The 27,832-nt window shown below is 36.2% G+C and overlaps 3 protein-coding genes and 2 pseudogenes across 7 annotated transcripts; 4 read left to right on the forward strand and 1 right to left on the reverse strand.

The window, feature by feature from the left end:
* The first annotated feature begins 1,440 nt into the window (after positions 1–1,440).
* Positions 1,441–4,344, forward strand: LOC143585717 (uncharacterized). Its single transcript, XM_077067442.1, has 9 exons — positions 1,441–1,572; positions 1,649–1,718; positions 1,815–1,896; positions 2,810–2,894; positions 3,015–3,123; positions 3,248–3,336; positions 3,463–3,527; positions 3,616–3,694; positions 3,897–4,344. The coding sequence occupies exons 1-9, from the start codon at positions 1,522–1,524 to the stop codon at positions 4,056–4,058; spliced, it is 792 nt and encodes a 263-aa protein (XP_076923557.1). The 5' UTR covers positions 1,441–1,521; the 3' UTR covers positions 4,059–4,344.
* A 2,605-nt stretch (positions 4,345–6,949) lies between these two features.
* LOC143587771 (uncharacterized) lies at positions 6,950–12,096 on the forward strand. Of its 3 annotated transcripts, XM_077068971.1 has the most exons (11): positions 6,950–7,087; positions 8,454–8,539; positions 8,636–8,832; positions 8,899–8,949; positions 9,030–9,080; positions 9,166–9,238; positions 9,316–9,367; positions 9,463–9,606; positions 9,686–9,805; positions 9,887–11,014; positions 11,135–12,096. In XM_077068971.1, the coding sequence occupies exons 1-11, from the start codon at positions 7,034–7,036 to the stop codon at positions 11,336–11,338; spliced, it is 2,160 nt and encodes a 719-aa protein (XP_076925086.1). In that variant the 5' UTR covers positions 6,950–7,033; the 3' UTR covers positions 11,339–12,096. The 3 variants fall into 3 exon arrangements, with proteins under 3 accessions (XP_076925086.1, XP_076925079.1, XP_076925074.1); XM_077068964.1 differs by having other exon boundaries at positions 9,178–9,238; positions 9,887–12,095; XM_077068959.1 differs by having other exon boundaries at positions 9,887–12,094.
* Positions 12,097–13,595: 1,499 nt separating this feature from the next.
* Positions 13,596–16,574, forward strand: LOC143585729 (uncharacterized; annotated as a pseudogene). Its single transcript, XR_013144588.1, has 7 exons — positions 13,596–13,897; positions 15,052–15,279; positions 15,356–15,429; positions 15,548–15,707; positions 15,784–15,901; positions 15,994–16,106; positions 16,225–16,574. The product of XR_013144588.1 is annotated as an uncharacterized LOC143585729 (transcript).
* A 4,029-nt stretch (positions 16,575–20,603) lies between these two features.
* Positions 20,604–22,811, forward strand: LOC143586604 (uncharacterized). The gene has a single exon (XM_077068118.1). It carries the CDS (start codon positions 20,604–20,606, stop codon positions 22,809–22,811), a length of 2,208 nt encoding a protein of 735 aa, XP_076924233.1.
* Positions 22,812–23,260: 449 nt separating this feature from the next.
* Positions 23,261–25,706, reverse strand: LOC143586616 (uncharacterized; annotated as a pseudogene). Its single transcript, XR_013144739.1, has 5 exons — positions 25,687–25,706; positions 24,945–25,158; positions 24,153–24,355; positions 23,666–23,691; positions 23,261–23,578 (listed from the first exon to the last, which is right to left on the reverse strand). The product of XR_013144739.1 is annotated as an uncharacterized LOC143586616 (transcript).
* Positions 25,707–27,832: the final 2,126 nt, after the last annotated feature.

Genomic DNA, 27,832 nt, shown 5'->3' on the forward strand with positions numbered 1-27,832 from the left:
GTTCTTCTTTTCAACTGTTAATCTTCAAAGTACATTTTTGGATATGTACATCTTTGAATGATGGTGCCTTGTTTGGCAATACAAACTGTTTCAGCTTTTCCAACAATTGTTCTTCTTTTCAACTGTTAATCTTCAAGATACATCTTTGGATGCTAGTGCCTTGTTTGACAATACAAACTGTTCCGGTTTTGTATGGTAGTAAACAAATTAGTTTTTTTTTCCGGAGATTCACATTTGTGATAAAAGAATCATGCTGAACAAAAACTTTAAAAAACCCTCAACTAAACGTTTATTGCCCCCGTCTCCTTTTCCTTGAACTTTCAATTTTTTTTTGAGTTGTAGTATTAGCGCAATTTATAGCTTTCTTTTTTAAATTTTGTATTGCATTTCAATAAAGTGTATTTATTAATTTATATACGAATGTTCCAATACACATCTCATAACGGATTGCCAAAGTTAAGTTAAATGTGATACATTATTTCTTTTATAAACAAGTACAAAAATTCCCTTGTAAACAAAATTTTAGGCTATAAACCATAGCATGTGCTTATGCCTTTGCACATAGTTGTGTGGCAGGAATTTAAGACACTATAAAGTTACGATGTTGTATTTTATGTGATGTGTTACATTATATGTTTTTATAACCGGTTGGATAACTGGTTCATCGATTGAATGGATTTTGCTTGAAAATGGTGGGAAAAATATTTTTCAAAAAAAATATTACCTTTTAATAAAAAAAAACCGGTTCAATTGGTCGGACCAGCCACTTTTCTGTGAACCGAACGAACTGCTTAGAACCGGACCAGTCAGTGGACCGAATCCCGGTATGACCGGTTCGACCGGCCGGTCCGGTCTCAACAACATTGGTCAAATTATATATACTTCAATTAAACATTTTAAACAAATTGAATTTTAAAAGGTTTTCTCCAACTAAACTAAACTACACGTAATAAGCAAGTATTCATATCAGACTATAATATAGTAACTATAAGAATCAAATATCAACTTGTGGACATGCACACAACTCCTAAAACTAAATCTCTATCAATATCCAGTCAATCAATCAAAGTGATGGAATCAATAATTAATAATAGCATAATTTACCAAACCAAACAACTAAGACCATGCATCGTGGTTGATGGCTAGTAAATGAGAAATGATGCCAAGTCACCGAAACGTAGGCCACGAAATATTAACTAACCAACCAAAGTAACAATTGTTATGGACACGAGCTAGTTAAACTAAGTGTTATGAATTGAGTCAACCAATCAAACGATCATTTATTTCGGAAACAATGAAATTACGGGCGCCATTGCTTTGGCGAGAAGAGGGCTAACGCCCGATAACCATGGACTCGTAACGATGGTTGGCGTCCATCGACCAAAGTAAAAAAGTATCATTTAACCATTGGTATTTTGAATGTATTTCCAAAACCAAAGTAAAAAACCTACAAACATAAACTCGTCTCTTTGAACAACAAACAAAACATAGAAAAAGCGGCCGGAGGTCCGACACAGTACGATGAAGAATCAGAAGCAGCAGCTGAATCCCAACTGGGCTCAGCTCCGACAAGTAACTACCTTTTTTTCTTTTACTTTCAACACATAATCTTTTCACTTAATGTTTCTAATTAACTTTTGTGTTTCAGAAATTAGGTCATCGGCCTGAACTATCATCCTCCAACAAATCACGAACACAGACCCAAGAAACCATCTTAGGTTTGTGATTTTACTCAACCCAGTTGTTAAATTGTTATCTAATTGTCTTATTATTATTATTATTAATTTTTTTAATATTTGTATAAAAACTTGCAGGAAAACGTAAAGAGAGGTCTGATAACGGGGATGCTAGTGATTCTGAGATTAATGTTCTTACTCCTACTTCATCAGACTCAAGGTATATATATCATACAATCTTTTTAAAACACTTGTCTTGTGCAAAAAGTGTTGAAATTGGTGTGTAAACGAATTGAATGAACACTAACGGAGCATGTTCGTGTTTGTTCGTTTTACTTTAACCGAATGACTGACTGATTGAAGTCATTGAACACAAACAATTAAACGGACACGGTTTTCTTGTTTGTGTTCTTAAGAGAAATAAAGTGTGTTTGTTTATGTTTGTTCATTAGTAGTATAAACAAACGGTTCACGAACATAAACAAATATAGAAGAACAAGCATAGCTAAGTAAACATCAATTAAAGGTAAACTTGAACATAAATATGTTGGGCCTAAAAATTTGCTTAACAACTAGACTAAATTGTAACATAAACAAAACGTAAAGTAGCAAACATAAATGAACGAATGAGCCATTTGCTGATTTTCGTTTGGTTAACTAAATGCACAATATAATTTGCTCATGTTTGTTCGTTTATTAAATCAACGAACATAAGCGAACTTCCCGGCAAGCGGTTCACTAATAGTTCACTAAACGTTTGTGTCGTTTACAGACCTAGTGTTAAATAGCAAGAGTTCGTAAACATTATTGTGTTTTATGGGTTCCATCAGTATTTTGCTCTTAGCCTAATTAGGGTGTTTGGATGTGTATTTTCAAAATAATAATTCATTTAGTTATCAGCTATTCCTTGCAGCATCTCCAAATCAGTTTTAGTTAACCATGAATAATTTTAAAGTCAGAATAACAATAACTTTTAGCCAAACACACAAAAGTGAAGTCACTAAACCAATTAGACACACATCCAAACACCCCCATAGATGGTTTCACATTTCAAGATGCATAATGTTTTCTTTACTGCTGTTAATTAGTTGATATGTTAATGCATTCAATTTAACTAATTAGCAATTTGACAGTATTACAAACGAGATCGCCATGGATTGTGAAATGGTTGGTGTCAGCCCGCTAGGAAACAAAAGCGCGCTTGGAAGAGTTACATTGGTAAGTTTAATATATATTGGTTTATATGTAACAACATTGTTTGTCATTGACTCATTGGTCAAAGCTTGACTCTAAAATTATTATTCATGCAAATAAACCGTTAAACATGTTTTTTGACAGGTAAATAAGTGGGGAAATGTTGTATATGATGAGCACGTTCGTCCGGTTGAACGTGTGGTTGACTTTCGGACTCAAATAAGTGGTATCCGACCCCGTGACTTGAAAAAAGGTTCTAACTTTGCCTATTTTAATTTGTTGTTTTACTTGCATATTGATTGCTCTTGTAAGTTATTGCATTTTCCGGATCTGCAACTAGAATTTGTAATTAATTGCATTTATAATGCTATTTTCAGCGAAGGATTTCCGTATTGTTCAGAAGGAAGTGGCAGAAATGATCAAAGGGAAGATTCTTGTCGGTCATGCGTTGCGCAACGATCTTAAGGTTAATATACAAATTACAGTAATAATATAATTTGTGTTAAATATGTTTGCAAAAACATATTATTGGTATGATCTATTTTTTTGAATCAAGTGATTTAATGTGCAATTTATATTTTTTTTCCTACAGGCGTTGTTATTAAGTCATCCAAAGACGGATATACGAGACACTGCAGAGTATCAACCGTTTTTAAAGTATATTATAAACCTTAATTTTGATAATTTATATTCAAATATGAAAAAAATAGCTTTAATTTATCACTAATCCTTTTATACGATACAGAGATGGGCGCAGCAAAGCACTTAGAAATCTTGCAGCCGAAGTCCTTGGTGTCAATATTCAAAATGGCGAGCATTGTCCTGTGAGTTTCTTTTCAAAGTACACGTGGTGGCCCGTTGACTTATGAGAACAGGTCAAAGTGGGTTGTGTTTTAGGGTCAAATAAAGAAAAACATGCACAAAGTCTTTATGATCCACGCAACCTACTAAATTGTTTTATTCATATATATCAGTTACTATTGTCATAATTTTGTTTTGTAATCATAACTAACGCATGCTTTATAGATAGAAGATGCTCGTGCTGCCATGATGCTTTATGTTAAGAAAAGGCGGGAATGGGAAAAAAGCGTTAAAGATTTAGCAAAGATGAAGTTAAAGCAGAAGAAACGTAAACCGAAGAAAAAGAAGAAACTTTCTTTGAGAAATGAAGGTTCACCTGCATCTTAGAAGTGTCATGGATACTTTATTTTTGAAAGTTCTTGTGGCGGCATCGTGTGGAGGTCGCTAGTGGCATGTCTAGATGGAAACTGGTGATATTGTTTCTTCATTGATCAAGAATTTGGATCAATTGTACAACATTTAATAGGCTGATTAAAGCCAAAGTTTTGTTAAGCTAAAACTCAAAATTTTGTTAGGCTGATTTATATTCACCCGGTTTATCGAGAACACTTGGCACTTACATAATAGTGTTGTCTTATGTATTACACCTAGAGGAACATGAACATAAGGCTATATGGTGAGTGTAGTTTATTGTATGTTTTGTTCACCAAGAGTTTTGATTTTGCGTTTGGCTACCTGAGTGGAGACTTCCTAGGAGGTTATCGATCACTTGATTACCCATTTGAGCTCACTTAATTATGAAGTTCTCGTCTCATCCACAACAAATGTACCCAAACACAATGATATTCAAGTTCAAGCATATATTTAAGCCTTAACATCTCTTCTGTCCACACATGTAATTGTGTAGAACTTTACTACTCTCGTTTTGGTTAATGGTGTATACTGATTTAACATATTCTGCGTGCTTGAGGTTATAAACTAGCCATTATTAAAATAAGTACTAACCATATATACGGTTTCTTTTATTTATTTAATAACTACTTTTATCCCCCATATTATACCGGGTTTGTTTTACATTATTCATTTATCATATATGTTCTTTTGAATTTTAATTTTATTTATTGTAATGAAGTTAATAATATAATTAATACTTGATAATGAAAGTGTTTCACGAATAAATAGGATGTTATAACTAGGGGTGTTCATCGGGTTTCGGGTTAATCGGGTCGGGTTAGTCGGGTTTTTCTTAAAAAATATCTAACCCGAAACCCGACCCTATTAAGGTTCGGGTTAGTCGGGTTCGGGTTATTCGGGTTCGGGTTAGTCGGGTCAGGTTAGTCGGGTTAATCGGGTTGACCATGTTATTCTATAATTTGAAGTTGATTTTTATGTTTGTAACTCGTGGGTTGCAAAATTTCTCATTCCACTCAATTTTCAATTTATTTCACAAGTAATTATCTTGTAATTACATATAGGCTTGTAAACGAACCGAACGGACATGAACAAAGGCATGTCCGTGTTTGTTCGTTTAACTTTAAACGAATACGATCACGAACACTTAATCAAACAAATATCTGTGTTCATGTTCGTTCGTTAAAAATGAGCATGTTCGTGCTTTTTTATGATCGTTCATTTAAAATCTAAACGAACAGTTCACGAACATAAATGAACACAATTAAACAAAGATAATCGAACTTGAAGAAACATGTACATACATTAACGAGCGCAAACATACATAAACGGACATCAATGAACGCATTTAAATGAACTAAATATAGACATATTATGGTGATATAATTTCTAAATGCAAATAATATTTAATAATTTTCTATTGATATGTGGACGAACATGAAAGAATGTAAACAAACTTAAATGAGTGATCATAAAAGAGTGTTCACGAACATAGATGAACGAGTGAAACATCTGTCCATGTTCGTTCGTTTATATTAAAAGAACTTCCAGTCTAACGGTTCATGAACAAGTAGAAGTATAAATAACTCATCTATAAAACTTTGAGTATTGATATTTTAGTGCTTATTTCACATTTTTATTAACGTATTTGAAGTAAAGTATCATTACTAATCGGGTTATTCGGGTTAACCCGAAACCCAATTATTTTCCAAAAATAAACCCGAAACCCGACCCTATTAGCATTCAGGTTATTCGAGTCAACCCGAGTAACCCGATTAATACTTTTTGACCCAATTTAACCCGACCCTAATTAGCTTATTCGGGTTCGGGTCGGGTCGGGTTAATCGGGTTCGGGTATTTTGGACACCCCTAGTTATAACTGGTTTAAAAGTAATTTGATATTTCTCAAAAAAAATAAAGATGTTAAATAATTATCTATTATCTAATAATGAAAAGTTTGGTGCCGTTAAGCCTTGTTGGGTTACTTCGCACCACCTTATTGGTCCATGGTATTTTGGTGTTTTTTAATTTTATTTTTAGTTCCGTGATCATAACGAACATAATGAAGTCAACCACACGCCAATTTTGTTTTAATTCTGGTATTGAACGTGACGGAAACTGATCGAATTCGTGTCAACTCACCACTTCAATGCTCGGGGTTTACCAACGCCCGAGTATACCGAAAGACGCCACACCCATTGGTCCACCTCACTTTTTTATACTTTTTCTGTTTTATAGCTCAAGTACGTAACGAACGTAACTAAAACCGACCGAATTCGTTTCGAGTTGCCGCTTCAATGCCCCGAGGGCCGAGACTGGCAACGTTTGAGTTTTAACAAGACCTGGATCGATTGACCAAATAAATGTCATTTTAAATATTTTATTTTTTAATATATTAATTTGACGAATTTATTTTGTGGGTTTTAACGCTCAGGTTTTACCGACGGTGTAACGAACATAACCAATATTAACCAATATCACGTCGACTCACCGTAATGCTTGGGGTTTACCAACACCCGGGTAGGGTTTTACTATCTGTCTTGACTCTTGACATAATACGTCGGGTAAAACACTAGTTAAAAACACACACATTTGTGTAATTTATTTAGTGTGATCAAGCAATAGTTTCGGGACTGTTTTTGCAATCTTGAAAATAATAATGAGGAAAACCAAGAAAATCGCTGTGAACGACAAGTTTAACCAAATCCGAGCAAAACGCAAGCAAATCACTCGTAACAATTTACAACATTACACCCTACTTTCTTCTTCTTCTTCTTCTTCTTCTTCTTCTTCCCGATCCACAAAACAAAACAAAATAATAATAATAATAATAATAATAAAAATTCCCCTGTTTATGTTTCACATACACTTGTTCGTTGTAATTCTTGTTTAGAAGAATCCAGCAGCAATTGTTGTTCACTGGTTTGTTTAACGTAATCCAATCAAACCAAATGGGGAGACCACCCAGTAACGGAGGCCCTTCTTTCCGCTTTACTCAGGCTGAGGTCACCGTTCTCTCATACTCTCACTAATTCTGATTCATTAATTTCCTTGCGCTTTTGTTAGTTTTTTTAAAATCCCTAATTCATTATGTATGTTTCAAATTAGGTTAATAATACTGGTTATTGGGGGTATTATATTATATTTGCCCTAAACATGGGAATTATAATCTTTATATGTCATTAGTTTTTGTATATATGATAATAAGATAAGTCATCATCACCTGCTGCTGCAAAGATTATGTTTTTCACCAAATTCATGTGGAATGGAATCTTGCCTTAGGGCACAACAGTCTTTTTGTCATGAAATATATAAGACACGTTGAAGTTTTAAGTCATAATCTATATCATACATAATCTTTTTAACATAGTACTAGTACCTACATCTTTTTGTTATTTCTAATGTTTAATTGGGGCTAAAGACAGTCATTATATCTTTAAGTATTAATATGATTAGATGAGTCATCACTAGCTGCAAAGATTATGTTTTTGACCGTCTGTGGTTCAAGAAATTGGTAGATTTTGTCGTTAGGGTGTATTTGGGATTCCTTATTTTCCTCTCCTTATGACTTACGATGGTTGAATAAGTCCTTTTTGTGTTAATAAAGTGTTTGGAAACACATAAAGGCCTTTTCCATTTCTCCTTATCAACAAGGCAAAAATAAGGGTTTTCAATAAGTTGGAGTTTGCTAACTTATAGGATTAGAATACCCATTACACCCTTCCAAGTTCCATTCCACCCATTGCTAACTTATGTCTTTTTTGGTCATTTAAATCAATAAGTTAAACCAAACACTTTTTAAAAAAACAACTTATTGTCTTATGTTAATCCAAACACTTTTTTTGGAAACTCCTTATTAGAAAGTCATAAGACCTTTTCAACTTATCTCAAAAGGCCTTTTTACATAAAGAGCACCACATTCATGTGGAATCTTGGGTGCTTTTGTTAGTTTTTAAAATCCCTAATTTGTAATCTTTCAAACTAGGTGAATAGTGAATACCGTCGGTTTCGGTTATTAATAAGTTCTGTTATTTTGAATGGTTATTGGGAGCAATAAAATTGTCCTTAAGATGAAAGTTATAATGTTTATATGATGTGTAATTGTATGCTTTGGATTTTCAAAATGATAATATGAATCATCACCTTGCGAAGATTATGTTTCTGAACATCTGATGTTCAAGAAACTGGTAGAATTTGTCTTTAATACCGAAAGGGCGCCAATTTCATGTGGAATTATGGCTACTTTTAGGTGAATGGTTCATAGTTAAATAAAATTTGATGGAAAGTATTGCATAAAGAGGTGCTTAATATATATTTCATACATGATCTTTTAACAAATTGGTACTAATAACTATTTTTTTTCCTTCAAAGATTGCGGAAATGGAAGCCATATTGCAAGCACACAAGATCGCAATGCCTGAACGTAATGTTCTTGTTTCTTTAGCTGAAAAATTCAGGTACATAATTATTTGAATTTTTAATACCAAGCTTAAATTTTTGGGCAATCTTTATATATATAATATGTTAATGTCACATTGGATATGTGTGTGTAGTAAGTCTGAAGAACGATCGGGAAAAATTGAAGTACAAATGAAACAAGTGTGGAATTGGTTTCAAAATAGACGATATGCTATCAGAGCCAAAGCAGCGAAAGAACCAGGGAAGATAAATGTGACACCAATGGCTCGAGATGATTCATCTATGGTAAAAGGTGTACCTCAGGTTACACAACCGCATGCTGCTTCTGTAGGTGAGTTAAACTTGGACTTCGGCAGTATTTGTTGTACATAACTTACACATGTTCTTGATAATGCAGTTAATGTTAGATCTTTGCCTCAAGTACCACAACATCCAATCGTTCCTTCAGGTAGAACTGAATACATTTAATTTTGAAATTTGATATTCATTTGTTGAGTCGTTGACTAATTTGACCTTTGGTCAACTCAGCTTCGGTTAGGACTTTTCCACAAGCACCCCAGCAACCACCCGCTTTTTCAGGTGGGATAATATTTTTAGGTTTATTTCTCATTTATATTTTAATGAAATTGAGAAATTTAGGTTTTTAAGTTATGAATTGGATCAGTTCAAAGTGCAGGACGGGTGATGGATAATTCTCAGATGGAATATGAAGCTAAGTCTGCTAGAGATGGTGCATGGTTAGTACATAGACATGTGTAATTAACGTTTATAATGTTATGTAACAATGTTAAATCTTGGTTATTTTTTTTTGTAGGTATGATGTTTCAACTTTTATATCACATAGGTCTATTGACACGGGTGATCCGGTAATTATATAACCTAATCAATGCGCTATAGTATATCCATCTGATTTCCATGATATATCTCATATGATTTAATTGCGTTGTCTTATGTTAATCAGGAAGTTTTCGTCCGATTTGCGGGTTTTGGAGCTGAAGAGGATGAATGGGTTAATGTGAAGAAGAATGTGAGACAAAGGTCTCTTCCGTGTGAAGCATCTGAATGTGTAGCTGTTCTTCCCGCTGATCTCATTCTTTGTTTTCAGGTGATAATTATTTATATTATATTATATAATTATATTTAAGAAATCAGAATCCGGTTCTATAAACAGTTGAATTTTGTAGGAAGGAAAAGAGCAGGCTCTGTACTTTGATGCACATGTTCTGGATGCACAAAGAAGGCGACATGATGTAAGAGGTTGTCGTTGTAGGTTTTTGGTGCGCTATGATCATGATCAATCTGAGGTCTGTAACTACATACATATTTTTAATAAGATTTTTTTTAGAAAAAGTTAGTTACTATAGTATTTGTTTTTAAATTTGCAGGAAATAGTGGCGTTGAGGAAGATATGTTGTAGACCTGAAACCGATTATAGGCTGCAGCAACTTCATGCTGTGAACGAGTCTATTGCTGCAAACCAGAACAAAAATGGCGCTAATAATAATAACAATCATACGGTTAGCACTCTGAGAGTCTATCCTCCAGCTGAAGTGCAACCGAAGCAACCAAAAGTGGAATCGGTGGCCCCATCTTTGTCACCTGAAACACCACAAAAACGCCAGAGGCTGGATCCAACGGTTCCACCAGAAGGATCACAAATACAGTCTAAAGTAGAACCTGTGATGGCTAATGCACCACAAAATCAGCAAACAGCACCACCTGCAGTATCTGCTCCATCTGACCAAACATCGCTAGAGCCAGAAAAGGTGCAGCCGGCGGTGCGTGTTCCCTCAGCACATGCAGATGAAGTACCAGTTGAGGTGCAGAAAGTACAACCCTTGATGCCTGAATCTATAACCGAAGAGCAAAATAAAGCTGAAAAGGTCTCTACAGGTGAAGTAACTGAAGCAGTGGGATCTGTCACTCAACCATCATCTGAACCGGTCGCCTCTGGCTCTTCAGTTGAAGTACCAGCAGAAGTGCATGATGTACAACCTGATGTGTCTGATCAACCTCATACGAGTGCACTAGAGACTAAATCTGAGGAACCCATGTTGGTTGCCTCTGTTAATGAACCTGATGTGGTTGAGGAGGCAATGGAAACCAAAGCTGACCCTGTGGTGACTGTTTCTAGTACTGATGCTAATGTGTTTCAGGAGGCTAAAACCGAGGAACACATGGTCCCTGTTGAATCTAATGTGTCTCAGGATACAATAGAGGCTACATCAGAGCAACCTGTGGTGCCTGTTGAACCTAACGTGGCTCAGGAGGCAATAGAGACTAAAAGAGAGGAACACGTGGTGCTTGTTTCTAGTAATGACCCAAACGCGGTTCAGGAGGCTAAACCAGAGGAACCTGTGGTGCATGTTGACTCTAATGTGACTCAGGAGGCTACAACTGAGGAACCAGCGGTTCCTGTTGACTCTAATGTGGTCCAGGAGGCTAAAACCGAGGAGCCTGTGGTGCCTGTTGACTCTAATGTGGCTCAGGAGGCTACGACTGAGGAACCGTTGGTACATGTTGACTATAATTCTATTATTCAGGAGGCTCTAACCGAGCTTGTTGACCCTAATGTGGCTCAGTGGGCTACAACCGAGGAACTTATGATGCTTGTTGACTCTTACGTGATCCAGGAGGCGAGATTTGAGGAGCCTGTTGACTCTAATGTGGCGCAGCAGGCTAAAACCGAGGAACCTGTACCTGAAAATAGTCCTATTGTGGCTGAGGCTGATAACGAAGACAAACATGCAAATGCTGCAGAGAATGTGGGCGATGATAAAGGCGGAAACTTGGACCTCACACCAGAAAATGATGCTGTAGCTATGGAAGAAGGATAGTTAAGAAGATGGTACAATTACACACTACTTGATGCTCATGTCATCAAAGTGTTTAGCTATAGTAGGGTCGGCTCTGATTACTGGTTTAATTCTTTGTCTAGTTCTTATTGGAGTTTATTGAAAAAATATGTAACAAACTTATTTTGGTTTGCTTTGTATGTAGCGGACTACTTTTTAGCATTTAATGTATCAACTTTTATCTAGTTAACATTTGGAGCAATTAACTTGCCATAATTTCTAGGTAGTTCGCTGCTCGAGGTATCAGACTCAAATAAATTCCGACACCAAAATGTAAAGTGGCAAGCAAGGTTCATGAACAGTTGAACACGCTTATATGGCAAGAGAACTACTTGAATCTGTTTTAAGTGGCAAATGGAGTCTGCATGTCTACTTTTCTGGCTAGCAAACTCAGGCTCAGTTAAGCATGCATTTTTTACTAGTGGATTCGCTATCAGGTAGAACCTCCCTATAAACGTTATCAGCTGATTCCGTGTATGTCATTTTGTACCGTATAGTAAAAGAAGTTGAGTAGATTCACGTAACCACCCCATTTACATATGGAAATTTACTGCTCCAATATGATTTAACAAGAAATGGACCGAAAAATGCGATGGTGATAAAGTTTGGCGATACCAAATTAGACATGTGCAATTTGTGTTGAGATGAAGCCAAAAGGATGCACAAAATTTGTGTTCATATATAAGCGTTTAATAAATTTTCTAATTGTACAACTCAGTTTGGGAAGCGTTAATCCGAAACCGCTTGTTAATGGAACAAACTCAAGTGATTCAAATCAGTTTTATATTTGAATTATATGATTAGGCTACTCTTTAGAACCACAAAGTTCGCTCATTAAAAAAAAAAAAGCAGAGTTGTTCTACTTAGAGATTCCAACAATTCCCATGTATGGATCCCAAAAGTTCTCCTAGAAATACTTGTACATTATCTAGATCACCTATACATATATTCAAATTCTCGCATGTTTTGATCATAAGAAAAAGGATTGTTTTTGGTTGTTCAAAGTCAATTACCATGCATTCTTTTTATAGTGTACTGTGATTTACTATTGATATAGACAATCAAGTAAATACTAAAGCGAAAAAATTACTGAAATGAATTTTAATTCTTTTTCTCAATGGATCAAACATGTTCTAAAACTAAATCAATTTTAGTTTTAGCTGACAAGATTCCGTGAATCAAACATGACCTTGGACAATCCGAATCGTTCTAAACAAACGTTACTATATAATATAGATATAAAACGTGAGAATGATTTGGAAATATATAAGCACACAAAAGCTATATACATTTATATAGTTGAAGAATAATTATATGTTTTCAAGGATCATTGGAAATCTAATATAACATGTTAAAGAGTGTTTTTAAGGTAATGGATATGAGCAATAACCGAACAACAGTTAACCAAACCAAATCAAAAACCGACGAAACCAAACCGAAATTAACCAAAAAAAGTGGCTATCGGTTATTTTTGTGCCCTCAGCTAACTAAAATTAACCGAACCATTCATATTTTCATATACTTTTAATTTTTATACCTCCATTTTATATATTTCATGCTTTAGACTACCATATTTATATATATGGTAGAGATACTGTACTCTAATGCCTTAACGTACGAGAGGTACGCGAGACGCTCAAAGGCAAAAACCTAAAACGCTCAAAAAAACTTAAACGATCAGCCAAAAACCTAAAACGCTCAAAAAACGGTATTCGTGAAAAAAGTAAAAAAATGATCAATTAACGATCCAAAACTTTTTTTTCCGGTTAACCAATGATTAATTGGATATGTATTAACGATTCGAGATGTTGGGATATGATTTCATGAATCGATTCGTGAAAAACGGGATTCACGTACGTTAAGAATTAGTGTATTTGATCTTTTCACTTTATATATGTACCTCACCATGTTATTTGGGTGTATCTATATTTGTATTTATGCATATATAAAATTTTTAGCACAAGTTTGATTTTGATTATTAATTGAAATGAACAAAACTGAACTGAAAAACCTAAAAACTAATCAAATAAAACAAACTAATTAACCGAAAACCGATTAGTTAATTCGGTTAATTTGGAAGTAATAAATAGAAATCTAAAAAATTAAAAGGAAAAACCTGAAATGAAATAGAAGCAGTTGCTTGCAATGGAATGGACCTCTGCGGATACAAACGGAGACACGTCCACCGTCACTCACCGCCTCCATCTTCACACTAATTAATTAATTAATTAATTTTCTTCCAATTTCCTAATAATAATAATATTCATTAACAATTACACCACGATGCGGTCGTTATTACGATTCAAACAACACCTTCAATTTACAACCACTGATCAAAACACCTTCCGTTATTCTTCTTCAACCAAATTAGGTCTCGGTGTTACGAGGAGTATCGTTACAACCTGTAGAGCGGTGCTTTTGCCGCGCTTTGGCGGTGCTGATGTGTTGGAAATGCGAGACGATGTGCGTGTTCCTGATCTCAGGCAGAATGAGGTGCTCGTTAGAGCTCGTGCCATTTCGGTTAATCCTCTCGATACTAGGGTCAGTGTTCTGGCGCTTTCGGTTTCGGTTTGTTAGGAATTTAATTTAGTTAGATAGAATTGGCTTTTAGGTGTCAATTGTGCCTTAATTTACAGTAGTTTCCAACATGCATATGAAATAATATGAATTTCGATTATTATTTTATGTGAAATTTGGTATTCTGCTCTGTATTATTGTACAAAATTTTATTATTACTAAATTTTACATGCTCAGATTAGTCCATTAGATGCAGGATTCTAGTCCTCTTCACAGAGTTTGAGCAAGCATATACTAGTAGAAGGTTTATATAACGTTATGGAACGTTTTGCTTCTGTACTATAATTTATAGAATGTAGTTCTTGGTGTGAATTAGCTCTGTTTAGGTTACTTCTGTTATGTGTTTGACTTCATTTCTGTTGAGTAGTTTGCATTTGGATATGGCATCAGCAGTGACAATTTTTAAGATATGCATGTTCATTTACCTTTTAGATGCAAGCAGGCGATGGTCGTTCTCTATTTGAGTCACTTCTTTTTATTTTCGGTTTTGTTTCATTATCTGTTTATCGGAAATTGTATTCAGTAAAGAATCGGCTTTTAGATGTCATATGTGCGATAATTCATAGAACTATGAACATATATGGATTGCTGTGAATTTCGATTGATTTCGTATGTGTAATAAAAATTAGGTATTCTGCTCTGGATAATTGTACAAAATAGAGGCTTCTGTGAAGAGAGTTTTACTAGGTTTGTAAGGCTGCTTATTAGATCATGAAATTTAGTAATAGTGTAGGGACTGGTATTGTAATATCGTACTCTACATTAGCACATAATTGTGATTTGTAGCCCTAATCCTTACATCATCACTACATTCTAATTACAATCTACTCTGCTCAACTTAGAAACTGCTTAATTACTACATTTTACATGTTCTGTTTAATCCTTCTGTCTCAGAATCCAAATCCTCTTCACAGAGTTTGAGTAACCATATAGTCGTAGAAGGTTTGTATAACTTTATGAAGTGTTTTGGTCCTGTACTATAACTAGAGAATGTAGTTCTTGGTGCAAATTATATCTGTTTAGGTTAATTCTGTTATGTGTTTTGACTTCATTTCTATTGAGTATTTGCATTTGTATATGGTATTTTTTAAGCTATAAATATTTCAATATTTTTTCAGATGCGAGCAGGCTATGGTCGATCTCTATTTGGGTCACTTCTTCCGTTAATTTTGGGGCGTGATGTTAGTGGTGAAGTTGCAGCAGTTGGTGCCTCTGTGTAGACTTTTAAGATTGGACAGGAAGTTTTTGGTGCTCTTCATCCAACGGCTGTGAGAGGTACTTATGCTGATTATGCTATACTTGCAGAAGATCAGCTTACGCAAAAGCCAACAACAATCTCACATGTGGTATGTGCTGTTGTTTTGGACATCATTATATGTATAAAAGTACATATAATTATGTGTAACTTTCTTGATACTGCAGGAAGCAAGCGCAATTCCTTTTGCAGCACTAACAGCATGGCGCGCTCTTAAATCAACCGCCAGGATAACTAAGGGGTATGTTTATGACACTCATTTAGTTTCAAATAAATAATACTTAAATTAATACTTGTTTCAAGTTACATTTTCTATTCAAAATATAATTTCTGTTTTATATTATTTACAATGTCAACAGGCAGAGGGTGCTAGTGGTGGGTGGAGGTGGAGCTGTAGGTTACTCTGCGGTTCAGCTAGCGGTTGCAGCTGGCTGTGTGGTTTCAGCTACATGTGAAAAGGAAAGCATAGACCGCCTTTTGGCAGCTGGTGCTGAACAGGCACTTGACTACACTTCTGAGGTATAAAATTGCATATTATGGTGGCTGTTTGGATGTGTGTCATAAAATTGATTATTTACTGGTTTATCATGTACAGGATCTTGAAGTAACCTTGAAAGGGCAATATAATGCTGTGTTAGACACGATTGGTATACAACAGACGGAACGAATGGGAATTAATTTATTGAAAAGAGGTGGTCATTATATGACACTGCAGATACCATACACCAGATTCTTAAAAACTCTTTTGATCATTGGACTTTAGGATTATGTTTATACTTTCTGACATGTGCTCGTTTCTTGATTTAGGGCGAGTCAGCGTCTTTAGCTGATAGGTACGGACTAGCTATTGGCCTTCCAACCGCCACAGCTGTTTTAAAATTGAAGAAACAGTTGCAATATAGATCATCTCATGGAATAGGTAAATCTCATGGTGATTATCTAATTATGATAATTTCACATCACATAATCACTTTGAAAACACAATGTCAAACGCCCCCAAAAGTTTATTATTATAATATTATTATTTATTTTTGCGGAGTATTGGTAGACTTACATGAGGACGGATGCTGAAGGTTTAGCTGAGATTCACAGGCTGACCGAGGCTGGAAAACTGAAAGTACCTGTTCAAAAGACATTCCCGATAACACAAGTTTGTGAGGCACACGATGCCAAAGATAAGAGGATAATTCCCGGTAAAGTTGTTCTTGAGTTTGATTGATATACTCACGTTTTCGATCAATTTGTTATTTCGGTAATCAGATGCAAAGATGTTTTTGTTCTCTTATTTTTTATGTTTTTTTTTAAATTAATGCAATAATACAAGCCTTTTGTTGTAAGAAACCTAGGGTTTGTACTTGTCCTAAGTTATACATAGATATTTAAATGTATGATGCTACATGGAGGCATATAGGTGGTCAATAGGTTTTTATGAAAATCACCTAATCAGCCATTTACCCAGATGTGTTATACGTGTATATGTTAGTAATTCCAGGTAAAATGTTGTCATACCACTTAAGATACCAAAAAAGCAGTCGATATGCGAGTCCTTTTTGTGTATGTATTGAATTTTGTCAGCTAACTACCACAGAAAGAACGCTTATTACGATACACAGATGAAAAGTTCGATAAGATAAGTGAGTCTCGTCTGCATAGCATTTAAGTCGGTATTAATAGAATTTAAGTATGTTAGGAGAGTCAAAGTAGATGCATACTTGTGGGCTCGTGTGTCACATGGCTATAGACATACTTATTACCTGTAAAGGTACAATATATTGGGTTAAATGGCCATTTTGACAAGTTTCTCGTAGCCTTTTGTTTTGTTAAGTTTCTTGTTTACATATGGATTTATACATTGGTTTCAGTCATCAATGAATTCAACATAAGTTATTATGAATGTACCATCAATCTACTTGTGAAATTATTTTTAAAGTAAGATATTTTTTTGGTAATTATATATTCATAATGCTAGTTTGGCCCAAACATAAGCAATTTATAAATATTAAAACTTTATGAGCTTCAGGCTTATCTTTATGTTGGTATTGAAGCCAACTTAACGCATGTGACGGGTTATTGTCTTCCTTTTTATTATTTTATGGGTAATTATCCTAGTGAAATCACTAGGGACCAGCGACTCAAGACAATTTTTACTCATTATTTGTGCATGTTTCTTTTTCACCCATACCTGTAATCTATCGATACCCACAACCATAGGTAAAACTAGGATGAGATCGGGACCGTACCGGTACCGACCGGTCCCGGTCCCGAAAATCGCGGATTCTTGGTACCGGTACCGAAATATTCGGTTTGGTACCGGTACCGGGACGGTACCGGTATTTAAGGTAAAATTTCGGGAAATACCGGTCCCGTACCATTACCGGTACCGAAACTCAAAACGTTGGTTCCGATTCGGTACCGACGGTACCAAATCGGTACCGATTTCGATACCGGTACCAGTCCCGAATTTGCCAATCCCTAGGTAAAACCACGAGTCAAATTTAAATATGAAAATGAGGTTCTGAACCACGTTTGACGCGTGACTTTCTACTGTTGACCCACTCGACTCACTACACATATATAGTGTTTGTGCTGAAGATGCGAGTTTGAAGAGCGTGGAGGTAAGACCATAAGCAATGTCCATCCTTGAAGATATGCCCGCTTATGTTTGCTTTTGTGCATCTGTTTCAAAATTTTAGAAAGGTGATACGCGAATCAATCTTGTTCTAGTCATGATCACTCACTAGGAGTTTGGTTGCGAAGTTGCACAATAGTGAAACTGTTGAAAATCAGGCCCTTGATCGAGCACACAAACACGAGATTGAACAACTTGTTTGACTTTTTATTATTATAAAACCAAACACACAAATTACATTACCCCTGACCATCTATTTATACTAAAACTTGCGACTTGTGAAGCAAGAAAACTTTTTCTAGGAAACTAAATAACCTATAATATTCTTACCATACTAAAACAAATATATTAAAACACTTTCACTTAACCCCTTAACAGGATTAACTTTCAATAGAAACTATATAAACTATAGAATAAAGTTCAGAACTTTACACCTTGTTCTTGGTTGATCTTGTGGATGATGTACGTAAACTTGAGGGAATCCACGATGTTCCAATGATTGAAAGTGTTGGTCACGTATACAAAACTTTAAAAACCCCTTTCGTTTCGTTTATGTGTGTTGATCGAAACCCACAACCAAGACATACGGTAATGTTGGGCAAATTCAGGGCATCAAATGAAACCCGAATGACTAATTTTTTTGTAAATCGAAATTCTTTATTAAACAATTTGGGGTGTGCTTAAGTACGTAACCATTGCTAACGGATTATGAGTATGTATACTTTGATGAAAAGAAAATGAAAACCGAAGCATCAAGTCGGGCAAAACAAAACCTTTTGTAAATGGATAATTTGTTATATAAAAATAGTTTAAATCTTAATATTGTACTTGGTTTTGTTTAAATCATGTTGGATACCAATGTTCATCTCATGTGAGAGATGTTTTGCTTGCATAGATTTTGAGACCAAAAGTTTGAAAAGTATTTGAAATTTTCGGGTGCTACAAAGTATAATGGCATACTCGAAAACAAGTGCCTTGTGGATATGCTAATATTGGTAGAGATGTTTATAATATAATAGCTGTCAATCATTCGATTGTTCATGTGACTTCTTGGATTCTATATGTTACTTGTCCCCATTCCAAGACTGTCCCCATGTGACTTCAGCATCCATAGCTTTTGCCCTTTGTTTACTCATCTAACAACGACAATGCCACTTATAATATCACTTTCATTTCCCCCTTTTCTCCCTCTTTTTAACCCTTGCATGCTTTATAAACTTATTTGTATGCAAAAAAATATAGAAGTGAAAAAAAGGTGCATGCAACTCATGACTTAAATTAGTCTTAATGCCGTTTGTTGTGAAGAGGTTTTAAAGCCCAAGTCAAAACGTCACATTGAAGTTCCACATTTTTAACACCTTATTGTAGTTTAAAGTCCCCACCGATTTAGCATTTGAGCCCCACCCAATGTTTTCAGACCCGGACCGGACATCGACTCGGACACCTTACTGGGTCACAGGTCGGAACCGACCCGGGAGGTCGAACCGGTCATTGACCCGGATGGCGTAATAAATAATAAAAAAATATATACAAAAATAAAACTTTAAAAAATAATAAAATAAAACAACTACTCATATTATTAGAAGGGTTAAATTTATAAAACTATAACTTTAAAGGGTGAAAAATGTAACTTAAAAAAAAGTTAAATAATTAATATAACCTACGGGCCATTCAACACTCCATCATCTCCGTCTCTTATCAAACCCTAAGGGTGAAAAAATGTAAGTTGCCGTCGCCTCTTCATCACAAGTAATTGCCGCCGTCGCCTCTTCATCACAAGAGAGTTTATGACTCAATCGTCCCACTATCTTTATCTCCTTCGGACTCCTATGCCTTATATCATTCAAAGCCGACTTGTTTTAAAAGTCGTCGGTGTACAGTGGCTGAATATGTGGCCGGAATTACGGCCGGAAAGTGTTAGGTTTTTGCAAACTGGTCCGAATATCAGATTTTTATACTTTTTACCGGTTCACCGGGTCCGGGTCAACCGCAAACCGCAAGAACCGGCCGGGTTTTTAGAAAACGGGTTAAACACCATAATCGGCCCGGTGTTTGTAGCGGGTTCCGGTCCGACCGGCCAGTCCGGGCCGGGTTTCAAAACACTGGCCCCACCATGTGTTGAAGCCCTACCTTACCGTCTCATTGTTGTGTGCTGGGCTTTAAAGCCATACCACATCAACTTTGAAGCCCCTTTTTCAGCCCACAACAACAAGCCTAAAAATAATGATACAAGACATAACATTTGTAAATAAACTTGTAGTGGAATTAATAGTGTTCAATTAAAACTCAGATTTGTCACATTTTATCACTTCAATTCACAAGTTATGTGTTATACTGTTATTATTACAACATGAACTGACCGTGTTTCTTTGCATAATTGCACATATTTCATGTTAATTGAATGATTTATTACCATTTTTACACTTAGGAATTAGGATAACAAAATTTTATAATATTACTAATGTCACATGATTAACAACTTACCAAACAATTGATAAAACTTATTCACTTGTCCTTTCTATGATTAACCCAATATTAACCCATGTTACCCCATGACAATTATTTTGTCCGACGTGGATATTATATAAAAAAATACCAGCTGGCATGACAAACCTCCAAGGGCAATATCGTAATTTCACACTGCCAACATCACAACCTCCCAAAACCAATACTCATGTTTCCCATTACTCTCTGCAACCAACCCATTCCTCCACACCCCAAAACCACCACAATGACCACCATTAACCACCATTAACCCATTCTATGTTCTAACCACAACCAACCCAATGAAGATCACATCAAAGTCAATCTTGAGCCCAGGTAGAGGTGGTGTCCGGGACCCACCAACCTCTCTCTCAACCTCACTCAGCCGGAGGCTCAAAAACAGTGGCAGCATCAAGGGCGGTGCGTCGCCGGCGATGTTCCCAACCGCCACCAAGAAAAGAGGAGCCTTTGAGAACAACCCAGAACCATCTTCACCTAAAGTCACCTGCATTGGTCAAGTCAGAGTCAGAGGCAGAGGCAAGAAGAAACAAGCCAAAAAGCTTCGAACTTTATCAAGAACATCAACAACACATACCTCCGGTGAGGTTAGTTTCAGAACACAAGACCATCGTACCCTTCATGGGTTTTGTTCCAAAGGTCAAAATGTTAAAGAAAGTTTGAATCTTGGGTCAAAGGGTGGTCAGAGTTACAGCCAAAGTCAAGATCAAGATTGTTTGCATTCGCAGAGGAGTTGGGTTCATTTTCCGGTGACTGTTTGTGAGGCTTTGAGAGCATTTGGATCTGAGTTCAGTTGTTTGATTCCTTGCCGGACTGGGAAAGAAGAGAAGCAGGTGGTGAGTAATGATGGTGACAGGCAAGGTGGTGGTTCTTGTGGGAAGTTGTTTACAAGGTGGCTGGTGGCAGTGCAGGATGGAGAAGGTGGTGGTGAGAGAGATATTGAGTTGGTTGTGGGAGATGAAGAAGATGAAGATTATTATGAAGATGAGAGTGTGGTTAGGAAAACAAGGAGACATGTGTTTGAAGATTTGGAGATTATTAATGGGAGGATTGAAGGGCATGTTGATGAAGGTAGAGTGAGTATTTGTGTGCCACCGAAGAATGCTTTGTTGTTGATGAGGTGTAGATCTGACCCTGTGAAGAATGAAGCTTTGTGTAATAGATCTTGGGAACCAAGTGGTGGAGGAAATGAAGAAGATGATGAAGAGTTTGTTGATTGCGAAAGTCGAATCAGAAAGGAGTTGGAGGAATGTGAAGCTACTGGTGAAGTTGGGCAACAGCAAGTTTTGGATGAAGATCAAGAAAATGTATCAGAAAACAAGGATGTACAACAAGATGAAGTCTTTGATAATATGCAACAAGATGAAGCTAATCAAGATCAATTCTTTGATAATGTGCAACTAGATGAGGCTAATAAAGTTCAAGTCTTTGATAATATGCAATTAGATGAGGCTAATAAAGTTCAGGTCTTTGATAATGTGCCACAAGATGAGGCTAATAAAGTTCAAGTCTTTGATAATGTGACACAAGATGAGACTAATAAAGTTCAAGTCTTTGATAATGTGACACAAGATGAGGCTAATAAAGTTCAAGTCTTTGATAATGTGCCACAAGATGAAGCTAATAAAGTTCAAGTCTTTGATAATGTGCAACAAGAAGAAGCTGATCAAGAACTTGATATTGTGCAACAAGAAGAAGCTGGTCAAGATCAAGAATTTAATAATGTGCTAAAAGATGAAGTGCAAGAACATGATAGTGTGCAAAAATATGAAGTGGGCCAAGATCAAGAGCATGAACAAACAGAAGTAAAAGAAGAAAGTTTCTATCTTGTGTCATTATTTGAAGAAATTGTGGATCAAGATTATGAAATTCAAGAGCAAGATGAGGCTCATGAAGAAGATGAAGTTGCAGAAACTGTAGCAGACGAGTCAACAACGGTGACCAATTTTGCTGAAACCCGTGAAGAACTGGTTAACGAGGCACAAGAACATAACACGGGAATTTTAGACGGCGAAAATGAGGTTAAAGAGAAGAGTGGAAGTGAAGAAGTGTTGCCTGAGTGCTTGTTAATGATGATGCGTGAGCCCAAGTTATCAATAAACATATCAAAGGAAACATGGGTTTGCAGTACAGACTTCATCAAACGCAAATCCAACAAGAGGAAACCGCCGCCACTGCCGCCTCTGTTCAAACCAAGTGGTGGAGATGAAATAAGTATTGGTGCTGCCGCTACTGTTAATGATGGATTTCCGCCAGTGTTACCACAATCAGCACGATCATCGTGTTCATTACCAATGGTGCCATCAATGGCAACGGTGTTGGAGCAGAAGTTGGCGAGTGCAGTGGGTTACGAACCGTTTGTGCTGACAAGGTGCAAGTCAGAGCCAGTGAAGACGGTGGCATCTAAGCTGCTACTGCTACCGGAGAGTTGTGTTTTGGAAAACAGGAAGTTGGAAGGGCAGAGCCGGGTTACATTTGGGTTAGGATTTTGAGCTAGTGAGTGGTTTGCATGATGGTTTTGGTTGTACATTGTTTTCTGATTATTATTTAGCAGGAATTCTAGGTGGTATCGGCGTATCGCACAATTTGTATTTTTCCTTGTTTGCAGTGATTCTTAATCTTAGTGATTTGCATAATTGCATGGATGGTATGGATCAGTTTTGGGCTCAATTTCGGTTTTGGCTTCTCAGTTTTATGTATTGCTTTGGTTCGGCTTGTTTATGAATCGATTTTCAGTTTTACATTTGAGCTTGACATGTTTTGGCTAAAAAAAATATCTTAAGTAATGAATTTAAGCATTACACTTTTTCCTTAAAGTTCTATTAACCACTTATTAATAGATTTGGGCATGAAATTAGACCAAAAATCCAATAACATACAAATAATTTTGGTTCCGGTGTGATTCAGTTTTGTTCAAGCTGCACACAACATACATAAGGACTTCTGTTTCAAAAACCTTTTAGCCACCTTTAACAAAACATTGTATACAAAATTATGGTGTACAAATAACCTACAAACATGATTCATAACACAGAAACCTGGTTACTGTTGACTGCTATTTGAATCTTGATCTTCATCATTGATGTTAATATCAGATCCACCGGAGTTGAGCTGTGTTGTATCTTGTTTCTGGATATTGTCACTCGAAGAATCTCCTGCTATTGTGTTAAGAGCAAGCTGACCCGAGTAGAGTATCAACCCAACAGAATTGATGCCAAAAACGAATGTTGCGAGGTAGCATAACCCGTTTATAATAGTCCTGCATTTTAATTATCTTCAAAGTTAGTTCATGAGAATAGATTACCTAAAACTTTAGTAAGTTGCACAAGGAGATTTATAAGCGTACCTTATTGTTATCGTTATCTGTCTCACCTGCAAACCACAAGATTCGTATATATTTAGTTGTAAAAAGTTGTGCAAGATCAGATTTTTTTGTGTTATATAGTATCTAATACTCGTTTATATGTGTTGTATACATATCTGACTCGAAGGAGACTTCATAGTAACACATGGTCACAGTTATAAAAACACCATTAACACATTATCCAGACACCACCAACATGTCATACGGTCTGTATGACATAAAGAAAAGGGCCATATAGGTCGTGTAAGTGGAAAAACTATACGGCCCGTATGATGTTTTTTTACTGACAAAGAATTGACCAATGTGGCCGCTAACAAAACCATACAACCCGTGAGATCATATTTGCACATTCATATGCCCGTATGATATATAACAGAAAGAGGCAATTGAGGAGCATTCAAATTTCCACATTTTGTTCTTATAAACCTTAAACAATAAACGATTATAACACGGTAAAGAATCGACATACCGAGAAATTATCCGAAATGGTTTGACGGTTGAGGGAAGCTTCAATGGTGGTAGTAAACTTATACAGAATAAGCGCAATAACTCCGGCAGACAATCCTCCCAGCAGCGCCTGCACCGCCGACGGAGGCGCATTCTGGTCAACCGGCGACATTGCCTTCAAACTCTCCAACGCCTCGTCTTCTTAACTCCAGTAGACCTAAATTTCTATCAATCAAACAACCACATTCAATCACAACCCATCAAATTAAAAAAAAACAATTCAATTTAAACCCAAGAAATTAAAATAAAAAAACAGATTAATAAACAAGAATATAACCGATTCAATCAAAAACCATTAAATTAAAAATAAAAAAAAAACACTTCAATTTAACCCAAGATAAAGAAGATTAATAAACAATGGGTAAAGTTGTCTTACAATAACGTACAATAGGTACGCGAATCACGCTCAAGCCAAAAAAACAAAAACGCTCAATGTTAAAATCCAATACGCTCAAATCCAGATTAGTTTTTCATAAATACGCTCAAATATCCATAATACGCTCAGAAAACGTTTTCGTAAGAACAGTAAAAAAAATGATCAATTAACTATACAAATCTTTTTTGTTTTCGGTGAATTGATGATTAATTAGATCAATTTCATGAAAATGCTGTATTTTTGTACCTAATGTACGTTAAGCAATAAACAATAATCGAATCAATTCAATCACAAACCAACAAACTAAAAAAACCCAGTTCAATTTAAACAGAAAATTTGAAATAAAATAGATTAATAAATAATAATAATGAATGGAACCAGTTGTTTGGCGCGCTTAGCACGGCGGCGGAGGGAGCGGAAGAGGAAGACGGAGATGGCGCCGGTGAGGAGAACGCTGGTGGCGATTTGGAGAGTGGTGGGGTCGTAATCGGTGGAGATGAAAGAGGGTGGTGAGAATGGGAGTTCCTCCTTCCGGTGGTGAATCGGTAATTTGAGCTTGTAATAATGGTGGACGGGGTCTGGTGGGATATTGCTGTGAAAGAGTATAATAATAAGGTGGTGGTTTTATTGATGTTCTTCTGATAAAATGGAAATGAGGAAGAAGAAGAAGAAGAAGAAGAAGAAGAAGAAGAAGAAGAGGTGCGGTGGTGATTGCAACATCGGTGGTGGTGGTAGAGGATTGGAGGCTGATAACTGAATTTGGATAATAAAATAATTGGATTTTTAAATATCTTTTGTGTTTTTTGAATTTACTTATTTTATTTATAAAAATCAAAATTGATATATTTTAGGGGGTGTAATCTTGTTTTCATTAATGAGAGCTCGTGTACGGTGTACTACCTTTAACGGGTTAAAGCGCGACTCAGGCTTAGTTTTGCAGTATAGAATTAATACATTGAAGTCTAAGACTAAAAGAGGAAAAACAGAATTTAAATACATAAGTCTCGACGAGCTTCCCACGCAAGGCTTGAGCTCGTGCTCGATAACTAAACAGCTTTATTTGAGGCTCAGGTTCGGCTCAGCTCGTTTTAAGCTTTTCATCGATTTGAGCTAGACTAACTCGCAAGTGGCTTGGCCCATTTGCATCCCTAGTCAAACCGAGTCAAAGAGTTCGCGCTCAGCTTGAAATTTAAACGAGATAAAATTTGAGATCGAGTTTGGATCGGCTTGTTTATAAACAAAGTTAGCTTGTTAACAAACCGACACAATTTTAAGCTGGGATTTTCCAAGCAAGCTTAAACCACGAGCTATTTGGATAGTCCTACACGTTTGGGAAATATTAGGTGTAAGTTTCCGATTTTGGGTGTGCGATGGATTATTTGCACAACTCTATTCCCGATTTTGATCTTGGCCGGTTCGCTAATAAGGACACCCCCCCCCCCCCTTAAAGCTCAAAATGCGAGTGCCCTTTATAGTAAAACCGTCCAAAGTTTGGGAGAAAAGTTTAGCATCTCCTCTCGTCAAAGAGCGATATTAGAATGTCTTCAGGCTCCTCATGCTCAAGACTTTTTGACTGTTACCCCAATCGAAGGGTTAGGCCAGCACATGTCAGCAGTGGAGTACCGAGCCATTCTTAAATATCGTTTAATGATCCCCTGTTCCCAGTTGATGAGCCATGCCCGGTCTGTCGTAAGGTTTGTTTAGATAATTTTGGTGAACACGCGGTTCATTGCAAAGAACTCCCCGGGTTTAAATATAGACATGATTTGGTCAGTGATGTCCTTTGTGATGTGTTAAAACGGGCGGGAATCTCGGCAAGAAAAGAGGCTCCTGTGAATTTCTTGTCGGATCCACGTGAAGGAAGGTCTACTACTCTCTGACCAGCGGACATTCTTGTGTTTGGGTGGGCGGGGGGGGGGGGGGAAGCATGCTTATGTGGACCTTACTGGGGTGTCCCCTCTTGTCAGGCTTAGGGACACCGGGTTTGTTGCTAGGCATGCCGTGCTAAAGGCAGAAGCAAGAAAAATTGCTAAGCACGAGAAGGCGTGTGTGGAGAATCAACACGCCTTCATTCCTTTTGCTTTTGACACATTTGGGTCTCTTGCCCCCGATGTTGCTGCGTTTCTAAAAAGAGTTCAGCGGGTTGTGCACAGTAACTCATCGACGCCGAAGAACAATAACTTTGTTTTCAGTAGGATCGGTTTTGCCATTCAAAAGGGGGTGGCGGCGCAGTTTGTTGCCCGCTTACCTGCCTCTTTATTGTAATTGGATCTTTTTATTTAATAATAATAATAATAATAATAATAATAATAATAATAATAATAATAATAATAATACTACTTGATTCAACTTTGACAACGAAATAAACCAGCAAGTCCTCTAAAAACATGTTAAATAAATGTCTAGAACTAACTCAGAACAAATGTTTGTACTAGGATCCGATCACTCAAAACCCAAATTAATAATATAGGGCTTCTGACCGTATCAAAGGCTCATTCAGCCACTAAGATGTGCGGAGTATCTTTTAATGAAATAAACGCTCTTAAATCTGATCGAATCAAACCTAACCTCTTAATGGTCACATTTAGAACCAAACAAACAACACTTAATTGCTTAACAAATGCATTCCTGATAAATATCATGATTTGACTAGAATTCTATACAATAGTTTTAACTATTACACAAACATGGAAATGTGTATCACATGACTTTTTTATATTCCCTTATTTATCCATAAATTAATGTAAAACATTTTTCACATGACCAATTCAATTTTCGTGTCATGAAAGACCAACATCATTCATAACAAAATGTGCCTTCAAGGATTCAGACCTTGAAAAAAGGTTTTTTTATTTTTTTTATTTTTTTTAATGAGAATTTGTGCTTTCTGCATGTGTTTTCTCATCCATCAAAATGAAGCACTAAGTTCTTATTTCTTACGGCTAATCTCAACTGCAAATTAATTGTCTAACCGAATTAGTTAGGTTAACTAGCCAACATTGATTTCGACTTAACGAACTATTATAAACACGTGACGTCTTCATTGCTTAAAGATATAAAGAGCCTTCAGTTAACAAAACCATGAGGTTGTGACATATACACATTGTCTCAGTCAAGTCACTGCACATGAACGCGTACGACATCTACCTGCCTTATACCCAAATGTCAAGTTGGTCCCCGTCAGTGTAACCAACGAGGCCTTAATATTTAAAAAACTTGAAAAAAAAACATATAAAATTTTTGACTATCTGAGAAAAGGAAATAAA

Source organism: Bidens hawaiensis, unplaced genomic scaffold (assembly GCF_021521415.1).
Source record: "Bidens hawaiensis isolate Kalapana, Puna unplaced genomic scaffold, B.hawaiensis_p1.1 tig00001575_1, whole genome shotgun sequence".
Taxonomy (NCBI): domain Eukaryota; kingdom Viridiplantae; phylum Streptophyta; class Magnoliopsida; order Asterales; family Asteraceae; genus Bidens; species Bidens hawaiensis.

What these genes read in the sequence shown, in the direction of transcription:
- LOC143586604 (XM_077068118.1), top strand. Translation starts at nt 20,604, where the DNA reads ATGAAGATCACATCAAAGTCAATCTTGAGCCCAGGTAGAGGTGGTGTC.
- LOC143587771 (XM_077068959.1), top strand. Translation starts at nt 7,034, where the DNA reads ATGGGGAGACCACCCAGTAACGGAGGCCCTTCTTTCCGCTTTACTCAG. An exon ending in TCTTTAGCTGAAAAATTCAG is followed by an intron (nt 8,540 to 8,635) that starts GTACATAATTAT and finishes ATGTGTGTGTAG; the next exon opens with TAAGTCTGAAGAACGATCGG. An exon ending in ACATCCAATCGTTCCTTCAG is followed by an intron (nt 8,950 to 9,029) that starts GTAGAACTGAAT and finishes TGGTCAACTCAG; the next exon opens with CTTCGGTTAGGACTTTTCCA.
- LOC143585717 (XM_077067442.1), top strand. Translation starts at nt 1,522, where the DNA reads ATGAAGAATCAGAAGCAGCAGCTGAATCCCAACTGGGCTCAGCTCCGA. An exon ending in CCTACTTCATCAGACTCAAG is followed by an intron (nt 1,897 to 2,809) that starts GTATATATATCA and finishes GCAATTTGACAG; the next exon opens with TATTACAAACGAGATCGCCA. An exon ending in AAAATGGCGAGCATTGTCCT is followed by an intron (nt 3,695 to 3,896) that starts GTGAGTTTCTTT and finishes CATGCTTTATAG; the next exon opens with ATAGAAGATGCTCGTGCTGC.